Here is a 20,443-nt window from a genome sequence, read left to right on the forward strand (position 1 = left end):
ACATAGACACACACCGAGTGCAAACATACTGGACATGTGCATACGTACATAGTACAGTATATACTTAAAAGAATAATATTAATCGGTCTGGAAATTTGTACACAATAACCACTAGTGTCAACTCTAGTTAGTGCAAAAAAGATTGTGTCACTGTAGTCGACATTCTCCATACTCAACATCAATACCATACTCAACATCAATACCAGATGACGCTTCATCCTATCTCGTCCTTATGACCACGTCGACATTAACGTCTGGCCGTAACTCCACACCAAGCTTTACTGCCAGGCAATATTTCCATCGGCTTGGCCGTGTACTATTCTTTAAGTCCATCACGTCATGGAGACAGTGCGATGGGTAACCCTAGCATGGACAGGCAAATGCTCTGCCAGACATTCACACAGGAAATAAACCCAAGGCTGTATTCTTGTTTAGAAATGCCAAATACGAGTACAGTAGTTACTAATACATACACACTGTACATTGTGTTTGACTTTTCTGTACATCTGTGCGTACAGGGCTCGAAATTAACACTGAACCACAGGCCCTAGACCAGTGATTTTAGCATTGGGCCAGTAAACTTATGGCCGCACAAGTCCGGCGGCCTTGTGTTTTTCAATAACAACGCCTCCAACACTGCATTATTAATTTAAACTGATTTATAGAAATATCTTTTGATTTCGTATTGACTACCCATAAGCAAAACGAAATAATTCTCCTCTTAGTGATTGTTCCAAAACAGCTTAAATGGGAAAACTTTGTAGTACGTCATTTTGAGTCCAGTCTTGTAACAAAGTCCAGTAAAAGTTTTGAGCGACAAGCCTCGCTGTCTTGTTGATTTTTCCCCAAAATTTTAGCCCTGTGGTATCATCAAGGTAGACCATTTACATTATTGGTACGCAGTTTGCAAGTTGATTTATTCTTTTACCTCACAACCAATTGTGTGTGTTTCATTTTTAAAAAACTGTTTGAATCTCGTTTATCGGACTCCTTGAGCCAATGAGCACAAAACACATATCCGTACTTTTAGAAATTACAAGGTCATATTTGCAACGTGTTAGGTATGTAACAAAGACAGGCAAACCATGGCCTTGAAAGGAAAGAACTAAGAAACTAAACAAGATATTGCACCACTCACTCTTCTAGCCCTTAAAGATTGTAAGCACTAAAACTGAGATATTCCTGCAGGTATCAAGGCAATAACTGGAAATAAGTCGCGTACGAACATTGGACAGACAAAATTCTGTCCTTGTTTGTATGTATAAAATTTTAGCTTATCACTTTTTAATAGCCTGGGAAGAAGCTTTGCTTATTTTGACTGGTAACTATTCCTAACGCGTGTAGAATTGGTATTTCAACAAATTGGGCAATTCATTTTTTTTAAACATAACTTCTGCAAAATGAAAACAAAAATGTCTGTTTTCGTCTCATAGTATGGGACGAAAACAAACGCATGAATCTGAAAGAATTATCTCCTCCAGTTTCTTGAATACGCGTTCATTTACCTATTTGTTTTTTAACCACAATTGTTATTTGCCTTTGAATGAACATGTACGCAGACACAGAGACAACACTTCATTTTGCCATTACTATCCCATGTTCCCCTCCCAAGTCACACTTTTGTGCCCATTAGTGTGTACAATTGCCCATATCTCAACAGACCTTCAATTTCATTTTTGAAGCGAGGCACAGCAATTTTCCTCTGGTATAGACCTTTATCAGGGTGTGGCCATCTTGATTTTACTCGAATCTAACTCATTGTAACCAAACTTGAGGCTGGACGAAATAATAGTCTGGTGCCATGTTTGCGCAATGAATGTTAGCACTCATTACTATTACGGAAACAGGGTACATGACCAAGATGGTGACAGCGTGATAAAGCCTAGGTCTATAATATAAGTGGCACATCTCCAGGAGGAAAATACAACTTTGTGTTGGAGCTTTGCAAAGGGCACTACAGCAAAAGCACATGGCACCACTGCAATTGCTGTGGATACCGTTGGTTAGTTCAAAGCCTGTCACATTGGTGATGATGTCAATGACCAATGTAAGACTCTTCATGTAGGTGGCAGCAGATAAAAGTCCCTCAAGTCTGCATATATTAGAAACAAATTGCGCACTTTAATGTTCAAATACCCACCAGACTTGCACACAGTCTTTACCAAAGTTAACGAAAAATTGTGGTTCAATTTTACTGCACAAAAACAGTTATTGTTCCCATTGAGAACATCCACAGATTTCATAGAAGATAAACCCATTAAAGACAAACAAATAAAATAAAATCTGGTGCTCAAATACTGGTTAGTACATACAGCAAATTATGTTTTTAAAATTCAATACCACCTAGATCCTAAAAATTAATTTACCGACAATTGAACTGACAATCTTTCTGACTTGTTCATGTGCATACAAACTGTAATAGTTTAATGTCTAATTGAATCCAACTCAACTTGTGCTGCCAATGGCAATCTGAAGTCTGAAGTCTAATTGGAGAAGAAAAAAACTGTCATCATTCTATCTTTAGATTCAAAGTGCATTGATGAGGAAAGAACATAACCACGCAGCAAGCAAACAGCCCGGCGGATAATTTAAGTCAATCTCCATCCCCAGTCTGCTCAATCCTGTCTCCTCCTCGCCCACGCAACAGCCCCCGCACCATGCCATCAACCAATGGAGAAAAAAGAAGGGGGACATACTTGAGCCTGGAGTTTTTGTTTTTACAACAAGATGTGTCCCTGACATGTTCAGCCTGTAGATGATGTGTATCGTGTATTGTGCATAGGGCACTGCACCCCTAGGCACTGGACACCTTTGGTAGTTCCGTAATTTTCGGATTATAAACCGCGGTTTATATGTTGATTTTGACATTTTTTTCACCCCTGCGGTTTATTCTCCGGGCGGCTTGTAGGCCGACGTATAAATATTTAAGAGAAAAAACGGCATTTAAAAAAAAAAGATCGTATGTAAAACATTCTAAATATTATTTTTTTTAAGAAACGAGAACAAAAACCTGCAAAACATGCCTGTGTGATGACAAAGTCCTGTTGAAAATCCCACCCCATTTGTATTCCGTGTTTCCTTTGTAAAACGTTACCGGTAATCAACCGCCGTCAGCGCCCTCGCTCAGCGAAACTCAGACTAGACAATTGTTCAAGACCTGTATGCTCACTTGGTGTTTCTTATGCATAAAATAACAAATCTGTGAGTATGCATAAAATAACAAATCTGTGAAAATTTTGTCTCGATTAGTTATCGAAGGTGCAAAAGAATGGAAAGAAAAAACACCCTTGTTTGCACAAATTTGTGCTTTCAGATGCCTATAAAAGGCTTCAGGCCAAAAGCCTTTGATTATTTGAGTGAGAAATTACCTCTTTCTCGAAAACTATGTTACTTCAGAGGGAGCCGCTTCTCACAAAGTGTTAAATACTATCAACAGCTCTCCTTTGCTCACTACCAAGTCAAATTTTTATGTTAGCAATTGTTTTGAGCAATTACCACAGTGCGTTTTATACTTGCATGGGAGGAAATGTACAGGGACAGTGGCTGGCGCTGTTAACAGACCAAGCCGTGCACCCAGTGTGCTTTAAATACTCTTTAAAGGGGGGAATGGTGTAGATTGGCTGGAGATGGAAGCTTCATCAGTACGACCCTGTGGTGGACAATATTCAATTACTCCATACAATTCAATTCAGAACTAGTTATTTCTGTATAAACCATTCTAATGAATAAGCTTTGAATGCATCGTGCTCATCAAACAAGTGTATGGTTTATTTCGTGTAGGGTTAGAAACATGATGCGTGTTTTTTAGAACAAAATGTAACAAATTGATTGCTTCACACTGAATATAAGATTCATACATTGTACAAGCACAACTGACTCCTCCAGGGAAATATTGAGAAATCGTCAAATCAAGAAAAATCCTGAGAAATAAAACGCCTACACATAATACTAATGTTTTTCACTCAAAAATCTGTAAGTCAAGTTTGTAAAAACAGGGATGACACTGATCTGATGTTCAGTGCAGGATGGTCCGTTTCCTATGTTCACATTTAACAAGTACCTGCACTCGTATCGTACTTGTAATAAAAAACCTATCCAACATTACGACAGAGAACCTTCACTTCCGATGAAAAACAGTCCTGAAATAAATTCTGAGCAAGAGGCGCTGGTTATACTGAGAGGCAATACAGTGTTTTTTTCTGTGACCCTCCGGGGAACCACCATCCATATAAAAACACACAGACCGTGATCAAAATAAGTTGGCGCCCGTTCTCCCCGGTACACCTGTAAATACAATGCATGGTGACTTAGTACATGATGACGGACAGTGTGATTTTTGGATCCCATGGTAACCTGAGTTGCCGGACTGAGTGTTGTTTTGCTTGGAGTGTCTTAGGGGTTGATAGCCGACTGTCCACACATTTATGATGACTGTGCAGTTAAGATTTCCCTTGCACATGCCAACTTGACCAGTACTTTAAAGACATTGCAACAATGCTACCCCACAAGGTTTTCTTTGTTATAAATATAGTGGTACCCCACAGAGAATTTCTTCAGAAAAGAGAATGTAATAGAATAGCAGGACCCAACATAACAAAATCGTAAAGGTGTGTTTGATAAATGTTACCACATGTATGTACACATGGTAAATTGTCCATGTTCACCTGAATTGGTCAGGTACATATGTCAGGGCTTGAAATTAACACTGGACTGCAGACACAGGAGGCCAGTGATTTTAGTAGGATCTACAGCGCAAGTAAACTCATCATGACCAGACAAGTCCGGCAGTCTTGTGTTTTTGTTCAAATGTCGAGCGTGAGTCTGATAAAATATCGTTCAATTCTGTTGAGTATTAAAGAATGCTTTACCATACTAAAGATGTAATCTTATTTTAGTTCCTCTTCAAAATTAAGCAGTTCAAAAATCCTGAGAAATCACATGCCTGGTACCGTTGTAGCATCGTGTCCGCCATACCTAAAAAAGGCTTACGGGAGGAGCTGCATACAGCAATGGAAGACCATAGACCAAAGTGTTTGGAGGGCCGTCATTCGATGCTTCCCATCGACTGAATGAATTAGACCAAGTACTTACTGCATTGTGGTTACAAAGTACAAGGCGCTGGCCAAAGATGGATGCCATGGTTTAAAGTCTACTGAGACTGACAGGGCTAAATGCCATATTGAAACTAGACTGTTTGTCATATAACCCTTTACTTGTCAACTTCAATCAGTAAAACTCATCTCAATTGCCAATTAACTTGTTCTCAAGCAATTTCTTGTGTTTTTACATCCATGATGAATACGACGTCAAATCAAAAATCCAAATAGTAGAAAAAGAAAATTCTGATTAATTTATTCATTGGCAAAGCCAATGTGTATGTAAATGTACTATGTCAACTTGATAACTGTGTGTTTTGACTGCGTTATCAGTGGTGCACTTTAACATTGACCCAAGGGAGGAGTTCAGTGGCTTTTATTATTAAGCAACACGGCCAGCCGGCCAAGGCACTGGGACATCTCCCGAGCAATTACTGTACACAATCTCACATTTGCAAAAGTCTCGCCAGGAACTCGCACTGGTGAGCTTGAACGATCTGCAGGATCGACCAAACAAACACGCCACAACGCTTAGGCAAGCAAAGTCAAATTGCCCCGTGCTGTTATTTTGGAATATTATTGACCATTTTTGGCCTCCTAGGAACACAGCATGTCGGTACATTATTCAGTGCATTGGTGCACACGTAGAAAACAAATACAATGTGGGCATATTTAGCAGTGTGTAGTGAACTGTTGTGCAGATCTTGCAACCCTGCTTGTCAAACCATGGAGGTAGAATTCCTCCGCACTCATAAATCTTGGTTTTCTCTTCCATACAAATCAGTGTAACCAAACCGAGGCCCGAAGGAAAAAAATAGTCTGGTACCCTTTGATGAAATGAATGTTAGAACCATTTTTGCCATTTTGGTATTCAGAGATCCAGACAAAGATTGCGGTGGTTATAAGGTCATAGCTGCTGGGATCATCTTCTGAGCCCAATTTTCTAGAGTCGCTTAGCCGTAAAAAATATTGCTTAACAGTTGTCTGCTAGCCACCCGGGCTACACACGTTGCAACTATTCCACCGATAGAGGGCGTTTCTGTAAGCTGCGATCCAGTGTGTGGTGTTGTGATCTGGAAGTTTTCCAACAGCGCCGAGTATCGTTCAAAAGTAATGAGCGCGGTGAGCGAGGAAAAGTGGAGCAGGGAACGCGATAGTTGAGTGATAGTGAATATAACATTGTCTTGCACCAAGACTAGAAACTGACCTGATCCATGAAGCACTCTTGACCAAAGTCCAGGAGAGAGTGTGAGATTTGACAAGTACTTAATTGGGTCTCAGAGACCTCTGCAATTCCACAGGGAAATTGAGCTCTGTTTGGCCCCATTTGTCACAAGTTTATTAACCACATATCTCATATCACAGCAACTGCTTCATTTCAGAATGCAAATTTGCTTCTTCCAAATGTTCATCTTTCTATTTCTTGAGAGTGGAAGGAAAAGGGCGGGCTGGGGGCAAGGAGAAAGAGGTTATAAATAATGTCTACATTCTGAAACACCAGTAAACTGTTGTACTGGTTGATTAGATGTATGGTGAACAGTACAGTGATTTAGAACTGCACTTTTGCAGATTTTTTTGGTGATCATCAACTATGTTTTACTGACAAAGGATTTACACAACAAAAAATATAAAACTGTTACTACATGTACATGTTCATGTCCATGTTTATAATGTGAGCATATTTACAGTAGAAACCACCAGGTTTCATAGCAGAGAAAACATTCAATTAATGTTTTAACGAAATATAACATGATATTCATTTATAATTGGGAAGCTAATCAACCTTAGCCGCAGCTGAGAAGCTGAGTTGCGAAGGACGCGGCCTACAAAATGTTCGAGCCACAGGCATGCAAGGGCACCTTCGGCAGCCAGCCATATCGACCCATATTAACTGAAGCACAGTTAAATGTAGACCTCCAAAGTCTTTGATTTTTTCCAGAAGGAGGAAAATCAGAGGGCCTGGAGAAGAAAACCTGGTGACAAAGGCCCAGGGAGAGAACTCATGGACAACTGTGTGCTCACATTTGCCTCCAATTGAACCAGCCTTCTATTTCACAAAACTCCTCCTAACTTAGGATTAATCTTAGGAGTTGGGGCGAGTTAAGTTCAGTATACATAGACGTTAAGACGCATTAAACCAATCCTGAGTCAGGAAGAGCTGACTCGTCCTAACTGGAGCATTTCGTGAAATCGGCTGCAGGGCCTCAGTGATGATGGGTGAATGCTTTCACACACAACCCACCCAAGCCAACCAATATTCTTTGAAAAATCTCACGCATAGCTGGCCTCTTGACTTGGCATCTCTGTCTATGGTTATACTGAATATAAATGTACTACTGTAGCTTCCTTTAGAGCAATAAGCTCGGGAACTAAACACTAATAAAACATTTTTGCTTTACTGTAGAAGTTTGCTTTTCTCCTGGCTCTGATAATGACAGTTTGCCAATTTTGATTTGGGCAGTGAAGCATGGTTTACAGAGCCTTTAATACACACATGAGTGGTCATAAAAGTGCACTCATAAATACCTTGAGCACAAGAATTGCTAAATTTTACAAAAAGGTTTATAGTACACAGTATTTTTTCAGTAATTTTTATGCCTGATAATAAAAAGGTTAAATTTACGAAAGCAAAACATTTACTCAGTCTTCTTAAACAACCAGTCAAAACCTTGAAGGGTCATGGTCAAAAGATAAAGGACCTAGGAATAATTTCTGGAACTACAAATTAGGTAATGGCCGCTGTTGCCCTGGTCTTGGCCCTGGTCATGTTGGTGCTATTTCAAGCTTTTTTGACAGAAATGCTCTTTACAAAATTAAAATGGCCTTGCCCTCACAAAGATGAAACCCTACGCCTATATGTATGTAACTCTCACAGTTTATTATGTAAATTGTTCCTATAGCTTGCTTTTGCTGTTTTTGTAAGAACCCATGGGAAAAAACCCAAGTTATTAGCTTTGTTGGTCTAATCCTTTAATAAAAATGCGCATTTTGGGGGATGTAAATTCTGAACTTTATTTGTAATATGCCATGTTTTGTTGCTTTTTTCCCTCTTCAAAATAATTTAAATCAAATCAAATCAAATCAAAAGACAAAGATGGTGAATAACAAAAGGGGAAAGAAAATTATTTATGTCTTTAATCTGTATGATTCTTTTGCCAAATGTTTTTTTAAAGAAAATTTCTACTGTAGGTAAGTTTCATTGTTGTTTCACAATAATGTATAAATCCTACATGTGAGTTAAATGAATGTTGTATGCGTGGTGCGTCCAGACTGCCATGCAAGAGAATTATTGTCCCTCAGAACTTGTGTCAATTAAGATGGCGATAAACATGCATTCCAGGAAAAATGTAGATCAAGATTGAAAGTCAAATGACCGGCTGACCGAAAAATAAGATACCGCACTTCCCACACCTGCCCTTTCAACAAAAACACAAGTTTTTGACGAAGGATCAACTGCGAAAGAGAAGACATGCTTGTATAGATTTCTTGACTTAGGGTGACTTTTCAGGGTCTTGTGTGTCGACGCCGCATCCCTATCATGAAGTATTTGCTCACGGGAAAACCTGATGCCCTGCAGCTGTGAATAATGCACGCTGAATTCAATGGAGGAAGAACGTTTTACTATCTCTAAATTATACTGTGAATGCCACGAGCACGTCGCTGGCTACAAATTAAGTTGACGTACACACTCGACCGACCTGTCCCAGCATTTGCAAAGGAGACGTATTTATACACTGGGAAAGGTTGCGGTTCAAGCCTAGACAATGTGTACTTCCCACGGTGTATGTCTATTCAGTAGAAGGACTTGGCTTAATGCAGACTGTACAAGTTTGAACAGTGGAGGTGGTATTTTACTTAACTTAATTGAATTGACCAATTGCTGCACGCTTGCATTGTGACCTGCATTGGTTGGTCGTACAATGCAGGAAAGAGCTGCATGGAGATAGTGTTTCGATCCCGCTCTTACACAAATGAAGGAGATGCTTTGGGTAGCATTTGGGTCTTTTCAACTCTTTTAAACTCCTCTAGTTTATTATAAAAACATACCTGTACCATTTTCTATGCAAAACATTACAAAACATTACAAAACATATGATCCCATTCTAAAACCTCAAGGAACTTAACAACTGTATGGTACGCTACAGTGCAAATAGGAGTGTATCATTTTCAGGCCTCAAAATAACCTACAAATGTACGGAACCCACAGAAATTGTTGTGGTGACCGTTGCAAAGTTCCAACACAAATTACAAAAAGAATGTTGAATTTTTCTCACAGAAGTGCCCTGTACCAGAGGAAAATTTCTGTGTCCCTTCAAGAACAAAATTCAAGGCCTGAATTTTTGTTACTGAATCACAATTTTCTTCTTGATATACAAACAGCTTCCCGCATGTTTTCTTAAAGGTAAAAATCAATGACAAGAGGTTAGAAGGTAAGGGGATGTTACATAGATGTACATGTACTATTTCTCCTATTTTAATGTCCTCTTCCTGTAGTTCATGTTTGTATTGACCACCTTGCATGGTGAATGTGCCACACTCATCTTTTAAATTGGGAGTCAAAAGCCTGTTCAACTGCTGTGTCACCCAAAATGTGCATTACACTGTGAACCACACGGGGTATTTAAAACTACAAAATGGCCCAACCGAGATTCAATTATTGTGATGATGACGTCAGGTGAATTGGGAATACAAAATTTGTTGTTAAACTTTCATTATTCCTCTGTCTGTTAAGCTGTCCCATGACACAATCCTGGGCCCAATTTCATAGAGCTGCTAAGCACAAAAATTTGCTCAGCATTAAATTGTTGCCTGGATAAAGACAGGATTACCAATCAAATTTCCACGTGATTTTCAGGATAAGCAAGCAATAGCTGAACACCAGTAATAAGCGATATGCAAGAAATGGAAATTTGGTTGGTAGACCTGTTTTATTTTCAAGGAAGAAATTTCGTGCTTAGCAGCTCTATGAAATTGGCCCCTCTTGACACAAATGTATCTCAGAGAGTCAATCCCCTTTTCACATTGTTGGCAAAATACTACATTTAAAATTTAAAGACATACACTGTACTTGGACAAATATACTATTGTATGTCCATTGGTTAGATTCCCTCAATCAAGAATTTGAATATCTTCCGATGAGAAATCCCAAGTGTGCATCTAGAAACAAGGAATCCAAGAGAATTTTGGGAAATGGAAAATGCAAACGATGAACCTGGCAGGGTATTAAACCATTCCTAATGGTAGTCCTACTATTATATACTCACTCTAATATTATCAAAGGATTGCCTGTTCGTCACGTCAAATAGTAGGAGTAGCGCATGTGCGTCTCTGTAGTATGCATGCGTGACACTGCGGAACCTCTCCTGGCCAGCTGTGTCCCAGATCTAGGAGACAATCAGGGAAGACAAGGAGGGGGAAAAAAAGAACAGACAAATTTAATTACTGCACTCTCTTATGATTGTGATGTCTCACTTCGCTTGGTTAAAAAATCGTGATGACTATTTGTTAAGCGATTTGATAACTCTATGTTGACTTACGATGACTTAAAATTTACACATAATACATGTACTGGGAAGGATTTATATACTAGTGACGAAGGGTTGGGCCCAATTTCATAGAGCTATTTAAGCAGAAACTATTGCTTAACAATTTTCTAGTCGAATCCCAATCGAGTATAATACATGTATGCCTGTGATTTTTGTCACAGAACTCGGTAACCTTTTTATTGTACTTTTTCCGCTTAAGTTGGGCCCAGGTTGTGTGAAGAAACGTGCTAGTATCCAAAGGCCCAATTTCAAGAAGAAATGAGCTGGATACCAGTCGTAGATTGTATGAATTTGTACTTTGGCCGGTAACCTCATTCTAGTAACCATAAATTGTGTACAGTTTGTTTATTTAGTAATTTTATTCTCCAATCAAATGAAAATTATATACTTTGATGTTTACAACAAATAATGAATGATTTGCAATCCTGATTATTATTTTCAAAAAATGAAAGATACAAATGTCCCATGGCCCCGTTGAAGGGTAAATTCCACATTTCAACTCATGGAAATATTCCTAACATGCCTGGAATAATACTCCCACAGCCTCTGTTGCCCTGGTTTTGTTCTTCCCAAAAGATGGTCTAATAATGGGAGTGCCCTTTGCAAAGAAAAAAGGGCCTTGCCCTCTCATACCACTGCCACTGCTAAAAATGGTATTCTTGAAACAAGAAAAAAACATCTTATTTTGAGAAAATATTTTTTGTGTCACCACTCCCTAGAAACTTTTTCTAGGGAGTGACACAATTAGATGTTTTTCTTATTTTAAGAAAACCATTTTTAACAGTGTAAGATGAAATGCCAGGCCTGTCTCACCATTGCACTCCCAAACGATCGTGGATTGTGTGTAATATCCAATGGTGAACACAATACCGTTCATTTTGTGTGCACTGTTTGCATTAATGGTTATATTCCCGTATAGAAGAGTATACTGTATTATTTACAATAGGATTCCATTAACTGCACTAAAATTGCAACGTGGTGAAAACACTAGTGGGTAAATTATCAGATTCTTATGGCAGGTAGTCTTCTTGAAAGGGCAACGCCACTCTAATGCACACAACTGATTTAATTTCTAAGAAAGGCATAGAAAGGTGAGGTATAAAAAAGAATTTTCTCCAAGTGTTTTTTTTGGTCCATGCTAAATCAGAGCTGCATCTGAAAATCAGTATCATTTTGTACAACAATCAGGGAGATAGAATAGGCCCCTAACGCTCAACATAATCAGGGAGAATTCCTAAATTGTTATTCAATAGAATGATGGAAAGACAGGCATGATACTTCACGGAGGCAATGAAGGCGATTGCTTTCCTGCTCCCTGGTCATTGCCTTGATGCCCTTAATGTGCTAGTAGTAGAGTAGAAATTGAAAATTTCCTCATAGGGTGCCCTTGACCACTACACCACCATGTTTACCAAGGGGGAAATGCCTCAGTGCCCTTGCCCTTTCAAAAACGAAGCATGCACATAAACACCTGGAAAGATACGTTTACTTTCAGGGAACTTTCTGCACTATCAGATAGAGGTGGCAGTTCTGCTAAAGGAATCCCTCACTTATTGGGCCGTCACGACATATTAAAGCCTGTTCCGTACTTCCTGCGATTGTGAATGCGATACAAATGTTCACGTCACAAACTTGCAATGAATAATTTGCATCAGTTGACTTGTGCTGAACTCCTATGAAACACTCACTTTAGACACCAAGCTTGCAATGCATTCGCAGGAAAAAAAGGAACCGGGCTTAACATTCATTGAAGGCACATTTTCAAAAACAAGGCCCCCCCCCCCAAAAAAAAAAAAAAAAACATCAAAAAATCAAAAATCTAAACAAAAATTTACATAATTCATCTTAGTGAAAAGAAGCATAGTTCTCAGCAAATCACTGCCGCATTTAATAGCCGCATTCATACTTGTTTAATTACATCTTTACTGAGGTGCGGTTTTGTACATAGATGGTTGGGTTACGTTTTACCATTACTTATCACCATTGCTCTGGTGTTACCGCTGCCCTGGTCACAATGACCATACACATCACCACAAAGTGGTTCCATTAACATTGGAAACTCAGTATTATAAAGGGATCATTCAGCACCTGCCATTGCTTATTACCAAGCACTTGACTACAATACATGTACTACAGAGGTGAGTTCCAAGCTACATGTTAAACAATGATGCATGGACAGAGAGTCAAGCCGGGAACAAACTCATCAAGCAATTTTTGCATTGTGCATACTGAATATTAGTATATTCGGCCTTTAAGTGGCATGATTTTTGAGTAGCACCTGATTTGGGGTAGCATTTGCTATTCTCAGGCATGTGAGTTACTTATTTATTTATTTATTTATTTTTATTATACAATATAATATGTATCCCTGAAAGAAAAGTAATTAAGAGAAAACCGGGCAAGAAAAAAAGAGCAAAAGATAATATTCCTCTACTTTTGTACACAGAAAGTGAAGACAGAAAGTGAAGATAAAAAGAGGAATCAAAACCCCAAAAGAGGAAATCAGGTTGAAAGAGGAAAGTTCACATGCCTTTATTCTTCCAATAAAAGAATTGAGTACTATGTACATGTACATGTAGCATCATTCCTTGATATAAATGCGCAAAGAGTTGAACACATTGTGTCATTGAGACAAACCGAGCTCTCCAGTATCCACACAAACAAAAACCTGGCTGAAAGTCAATGACCAGGATGAGCCGTGACGCCACAACTCTCAATGAGGTTCTGATCCATCTCGTTCCAACCTGGGAAATGCAACGCCAGACCCTTCAAGAATCCTGAATCAATACACTTCAATAAGCACACCAACAACAACCCGACTCAATGGAGGTGATTACAGGCAGTACATGTTCAGAAAGTGTCCAATGGCTTTAAGAGAAAACCGGGCAAGAAAAAAAGAGCAAAAGATAATATTCCTCTACTTTTGTACACAGAAAGCGAAGACAGAAAGTGAAGACAAAAAGAGGAATCTAAACCCAAAAAGAGGAAATCAGGTTGAAAGAGGAAAGTTCACATGCCTTTATTCTATTATAAGAGTTGAGTACATGTACATACATGTAGCATCATTCCTTGATATAAATGTGCAAAGAGTTGAACACATCGTGTCATTGAGACAAACCGGGCTCTGCATCATCCACACAAACAAAAACCCGGCTGAAAGTCAATGACCAGGATGAGCCGTGACGCCACAACCCTCAATTAGGTTCTGATCCATCTCGTTCCAATCTGTGAAATGCAACGCCAGACCCTTCAAACAACCTTAATCAATACGCTTCGATAAGCACACCAACAACAACCCGACTCAATGGGGGCGATTACAGGCAGTACATGGACCAAACCTCCTGTACGCTCATTGATTATGCAGATGGTAAATGGAAAGGAAAAACTTGGGTGTTTTTTTTTTTGAGAATTCTAAAAATAAGACAATTAATGCAGAAATGTACACACCTGCAATGCATGGGTACATAATAAACCATCATTCGAGGAAAAACAAGAAAAAGATGATAGGGATCTAGGCCCTGAACATCGGACCATTTAAAACCAAATAAACAATAAAACCTGGAAAGGTTGAATGCACTGTATTTTTGGTCGCGTATGTTTATCACTTCCGTGGTATTATTTGTCGTGCACAGTTTCAACAGGCATTTTGTAACATTTATTGCACCGTAGTTTTAAGTTGCTTTAGAGGTGGGTTGTATCGGCTCCTTTGAATGTCTGTCTGTATTGTTAATGTGTTCCAGTCTTTAGTAACTGTTGTGGGTATGAATGACTATACCCCCGGAAATGATTGAGAGCGCCCTCACGCGGCCAAAATTATGGCCCATTTTAATAACATTTCAAACACAGTCTAGTACACCGACACAGGTAAACAGTTTGGGCATAGAAAATGATATGACAAGACACTATCAGCAGATCTTGCATTTTGGAGGGTTTTTTTCAATAAAAATTGTTTAATTGAGATTTTATGGCAAGGCTGGCCAGCTGCATAAAACAGCTGGCTCACGTCAAATGGTTTGACACCTTTAATTTATTTTAGAAACCCTTTTGACATGTTTTACCCATGAACAAAAATATTATTTTAAATCAAATCACAGCAATTTATGCCAAGTAAATTTCTGTTAGCTGCAGTGTACAATATTTGGTGAGGATTTTCCAGCCAACAAAGTGCTTGCAACCAATAAGGAAATGCACATATGCAATTTTTGGTGTATCTAGAGTATCACGTTGTGAATACGTACAACACATGTTGAAAATGGCAAGAGGATTAAGGTAAGTCTAATGAGAGTAATGACATTCTTGGGCTGCCAGTGTCTTGGAAACTTTACGACAAGTCAAAGACCTAAGAAAAACATATTTTGCACATTTGGTTACGGTGTATCTTAAATTTAAATTTGAAGGCGGTTTGGTTTTATATAAAATAACAAAACATTTGGACCTTTTCAGAGTATGACACTGATAGCGCTAAAAGTTATGTGTGTTTCATGCAGCCTTCTTTAGTGCAATTAGTACAGTGGTGTGTGTTTTGATGCGGAATATCTAGGTTTTGCCCTAGACTGGGCCCCTGAAAGAATAAAGACAGGTCCCTGCTACTCAGATCAGTGATTCCATTGGATACAATGATATATCATTGGAAACGCGCAGTGACCTGAGCTTTCCATAGATGCCCAAACAGTACACTGCTGTAACGTTCGCAAACGAAGTTGACTGTGTATACTAAGAATGTGAAAAAAGGTGAATATACACGCCGGTATCGAGGCAGGTCTCTTGAGTTATTCAGGATCCTCCAAGTGTGATGCAGATGTACAGGCTAGGTTTGCCCTTAACCATTCCTGTGACTAGTCAGCAGGACCCAGTTAGCTTTTATCATTTCGACAGTCTGCCAGCTGTGTCACTTGTTTGGTTTCATACATGTATTATATAGGGATGCTTTTCAACACTGAACTAGCCAGCCGGACCACTTGCAGTGAATTGTGGCTGACGTCCTCTCATGTGTTTTCAACTGGCATTTGGCCAGGGGACCACTGTTAGTGTTAAGGGGAGAATGATGCTTAGTACATGAGGCTAAGATTAAGAACATTAAATCTGAATCTAATTTTTGAGGGGGTCTTTATTCTGAAACGTAATATTAGTGATGTATTTTTACAAAACAGAGAACCACCACTGAAGTGGGGTGTGAATTATTGACCATTGTACCAGAGGGTGCGGATAATGGTTAAGAGGTAATCAGAGTATCAAACTAAAGTTCAGACTGTACATTGTACATTAGTTACATACACTATGTATGTCATCAGAGTTTGGGTTAGAATCTTGGCCATGACGCTTGTGTCCTTGAGCGAGATGGTTTCATTTACTTCTCTTTACCAAGGGGTACAAATGGGTTCCTGCGAGGGTAGAGTAAGAGGTTGATATTGTGTTTGCAAAAGCCTTTTGGGCACCACGGCAGCCCGGGTCTGCATACTCCACAAAATTGTTCCTCAAGTTACTGGAATGTTATTGGCCCAATGCCCAGGGCACTAATTGTACAGCGCATTGATACCAGGTTATTATCAAATGCCCTATTACTAAGTCCATATTAATTTGAATAATATAATATTCATATTCATAATGTCCAATTTCTTGTCCTAGGAATTACATCAAGGCCGTAACCTCTGCTGCCCTGGTCTTGGCCATGGTGCCCCTTCAAAAGTTTCTTGTACATAAACTTGAAGATTTCCTTAAGGAATTACCCTTTAAAAAGGGGAAATGGTGTTGCCCTCTCAAAGATAAATTCCAGGCCTGGCTATGCCTTGACTATGATCAGTTCTCCGCTGATGAAATTATTCATTTTGGTTCCTTGTAAATTATGAGTTAGCTCATGAGATCCAGCCCTGTTACCTGATCAATCATGTATTATGCCACTCAGCACGATCACTGCATAGCAAAACATGCAATGCATACTGTAGGCTCCATTCAACAGACACCCACAGCTAATTAAATGTTCCTTCCACTTAAAGGGAAAGTCATACATTGTACCATTGAGTAATTGTAAAATTACATACATTTGTCAAAAATGTGTGAATCGTGGACAGTTTATGTAATTTGTATGCAGAGCTGCAAACATACATCTTGCGATTGTGGATTATTTTGTACAGCAATCAAGGCAATATTTATGCCCTGTATTTGTTTTTAAAGTAATGTAATCTTTTATCAAAAGGAAATACAAAGTGTTTAACAAAGGAATGATTCAAACTAAAAAGTTGAGAAAACGACAATTCCCTCCAATTTTGTATACCTGTGATGTCGTAATCTTTTATAAAAAAGGCTTTATAAATACCATACCAATAGTTTGACCTTGAATCCTTGATTGGGATCGATTGATGCATGGCAGTGACACTGTGATATTTCACACCCTGCTTATTACGCTGAGCACTCTTACTCCACAAATTGGGCTGTTTTAAGGAACGTTACAGAATTGGTAAGAAACAAAAATCGTGAAGATCACAGATTTACATAAAACTTACACGGTCTAAGGATGATAGTTGAAAACATCCCTTGAAATATTTCTGTCTGAAATGTCATATTCGTTTGGAATTTATCACTCAGTGAGCGTTTTATTCATTTTTATTTTGGCATCGATGCAATGCAAAATGTGCAATAGGTTTTTCACTATTCTCTTGTGACCCAGATGGCCGATCGATCTCAAACTTCTACAGGTTTGTCAGTTTATGTATATGGGCAATTCCAAGCAAACATGAACATGACACCAAAAAATCAAGTTTTTGTCACAACTTTCTTTCCACTTAGAAGTTATAGCTAACATATGAAACCAATTTATTTGTAGTTGTTGACAAGGAATAAACCCAATTTTGCAACTCAGCTTGGGCTCCATGTACATGTAGGCATGGCTACATTTTCTGGAAAACTGTAATGCGACTGACCGTAATGTGACTGACCATGGTTTTGCCATGTATAAACCTAAAAGTTCAAGTTGCTGACCTTTTATAAGTATCCTGTTGGATACTCATGTATAAGAGTTGTGTATAATATAGTAACACTTTCACAATCTTTTTGATAGAGGAGATTTTTGAATTGTGACAAGTGTTTTTTTTTACCGTGTCCTTTTTGTGTAATGCGACTGACTGCTTTTTACAACGTTATAACATCCAGAGCACAAAGCCCACAACATTTCTAATATTATCAATTCAAAGCCTTACATGTCAAGTACAAATCAGTCTATAAACTTAGTGGAAAGAATATCTCACACAGAAGTTCTTCTAGCACCACGATCGAGAAATGACACTGAAAAGTGTAATGCGACTGACCGTGGAATTGCCCATATGGTGGATTACATAAAGTGCTAACACTGCCAGCGACTGTTTTTTTAGCAAAAACCAATTCTGTTATGTTCCTTTAATACAAGTTCATTATCACATGAGCGCTCATGGAATATTGTGGGCGTCAAATTTGCTTGGTTATGGACAAATTTATCATCACATGCACGCTAAATGGAATATGGACAAATATAGCACATCTGCATCCCATATCGGCCTAGTTGGTTAAGGGACGCAGAAGTGCTAGATATTTCTCCATATTCTACGAGCATGGTGTGATAACTAATACTCTAGTAGTACTGTATTTAATGAGCAACCCAATTATGTAGTTTGAGTCCAAATGGTTTCTACTTTCAATCCGATCTGTAACCTCATTATGCAGTGTACAGTGGCTCTAAAACAGTACAGGTTTCCTTAATTCAATCTTGGCTCGTTGATGAAATTTATTTTGGAAAACGTGATAGGCTTAAGGGCCTATTAGGCGTAAAACCATGCATGTGATTATCAGTGGTGCTTACATGTAGGTAGTAAGGAGTATTGATGAATGCTTTACGCACTTCAGACATGCCTGTTTGCACAACTGGAGTACCGTGGAATATTGTAATGTGTAAAAAAAAACAATGTATTGAGTAGCTCATCTTCTGACACATACCATGTACATCAAAGTGTGAAGTACGTACAGCACATACGTACGATTGCGCACTGTACAGTAAAGTGCACAGTATCCAAGCATATGATCCAAGCTACATTCACATGTTTTTAATTCCTCATAATGTTGTCGGATTACATTATTTTCAACACCCAATATGTGTGCAGATGTTTACAAACCGTGGCATTTTGTGCTTATGATATCTTTTCGCTTTTAATAGGCTTACATTATGTCGTAATTCAAAATATCTGCACTTACTTACAAAGTGAGAAATGCTTGCACTTGTGCAATACATGAAGCACAAGCTCCCTGAAAACCTACATGTAAAACCATAGAGCAAGGAAGAGTTAATAAAATTATTGTTGGCTAAAGCACTTTCTTTTTTTTATTACAAATTTAGCAGCACCATCGGAAATTGGGACCTGGATCTAAACAAAATGTGAAACTGTGCATTTTACTTGAATTTGTTTGATGTACATTTAAATATATAATGTGCATTCAAGAATGGTTGCAAAGAAACTCTGGAGGTGCGCAAAAAAAAATCAGTGCAGATCATTCTGATCTCCGTTCAGGAACTGAAATTGTAAGGTTGTGTTGTAATTGTAAGGTTTACATTTTACCTCCCCTCCCCCTCATAAAATGTACAGTACACTGCAACCTCCAAAACCACTCATAAAATTCCTTAAATTGAAAACCAGCCCTGGCAGATATATCTCTCAGATTTATTACTAACCATTGACATTTCTATCCGGGCGTCGTATATAATGTCTTCCCGGATATTAGTCCCACCATAAATGATGCTTGTCACAGCAAAAAGAGATATTGATTTTCAGGGATGACCCAGTTTCCATAAAAATGGAAGCCCGGTGGCGATTAAGAATGAAATCTAGTCATGAACGCTCTTTCTTTGTCTAGGCCCCGATTTCATAGGGCTGCTTAACTGTAAGCCAATTTTCGTGCTTACTGCACTGGAAGGTCAGCTTGCCTTTTCATATGCTTACGGTTAGCAGCGCTATGATATAGAAATCGCACAGTAAGCACAAAATCGGCCACTAAGCAGCTCTATGAAATTGGTCCCACATCTCCTCATGCACAAATGATCTGCTCAATGTGCAACATAGATGTGATGGGAATGTAGAGTCATGAACACACAGCGTGGGTGGACGATTTGAGAGCGTTGTTCCTAGTGGAGAAAATTATGTCCTGAATATGTGCAGGGCCAATGTCAAGGCTCTGCTTGCCATCACTATTCTTTGCTTAGAGGGCAAGCGCCGAATTTCTGCACTGAGCTGTCAAGGCCATGAAGGCTGTAGAATGTCTAGTATTGTGGATTCCCTGCTAGAAATACACTGACGCAATGTAATGCGAAATTGGTCCCTGGTCTTGTCTACATTTTAATTTAATAATAATGATATTTTTACAGAGCATTTTCTATACTAAAAAATTATCAAAAGCGTGTTACAATAAAAATTATTACGATGAACTAAAAAAAAAGAGAAAAGTAAACAGCCCATTAATAACAAATTTGAAAGAAGAAAAAAAAGGCAATAGATTCAACATCATTTTTAAAATCCACCAAAATCAAGAAGTAAAACACTAAATTATATTACAACGGGACCAGCTAGTAATCAAACATTGACCCAGTTTTAAAAACATTAAAATCTGTCTGAAAAAGGTAAGTTTTTAGATGGCAAAATAATTACATTTTCACAATAAATCCTCTGCTCTTCTGCTTTCTATAACACTGGTGCCCTTTTAGGATTTCAAAAAGAAATTTTGTCTTGATTCTAGGTCGGTCATTATGTCATAATCTATCAAACCATCCACAAAATCTCCAAGGTC

The 20,443-nt window shown here is 38.6% G+C and overlaps 1 protein-coding gene across 1 annotated transcript in view; it reads right to left on the minus strand.

Moving 5' to 3' along the window:
• The window catches only part of LOC117293049 (ras-related protein Rab-26-like), a 45,539-nt gene that overhangs the window by 15,804 nt on the left and 9,292 nt on the right, over nucleotides 1-20,443 (minus strand). The window contains exon 4 of the mRNA XM_033775262.1: nucleotides 10,361-10,480. Within this exon, the coding sequence (XP_033631153.1) occupies nucleotides 10,361-10,480 (120 nt within the window). The remainder of the gene's footprint in view (nucleotides 1-10,360; nucleotides 10,481-20,443) is intronic.

The sequence above is a fragment of the Asterias rubens genome, chromosome 7 (genome assembly GCF_902459465.1).
Source record: "Asterias rubens chromosome 7, eAstRub1.3, whole genome shotgun sequence".
NCBI classification, from domain to species: domain Eukaryota; kingdom Metazoa; phylum Echinodermata; class Asteroidea; order Forcipulatida; family Asteriidae; genus Asterias; species Asterias rubens.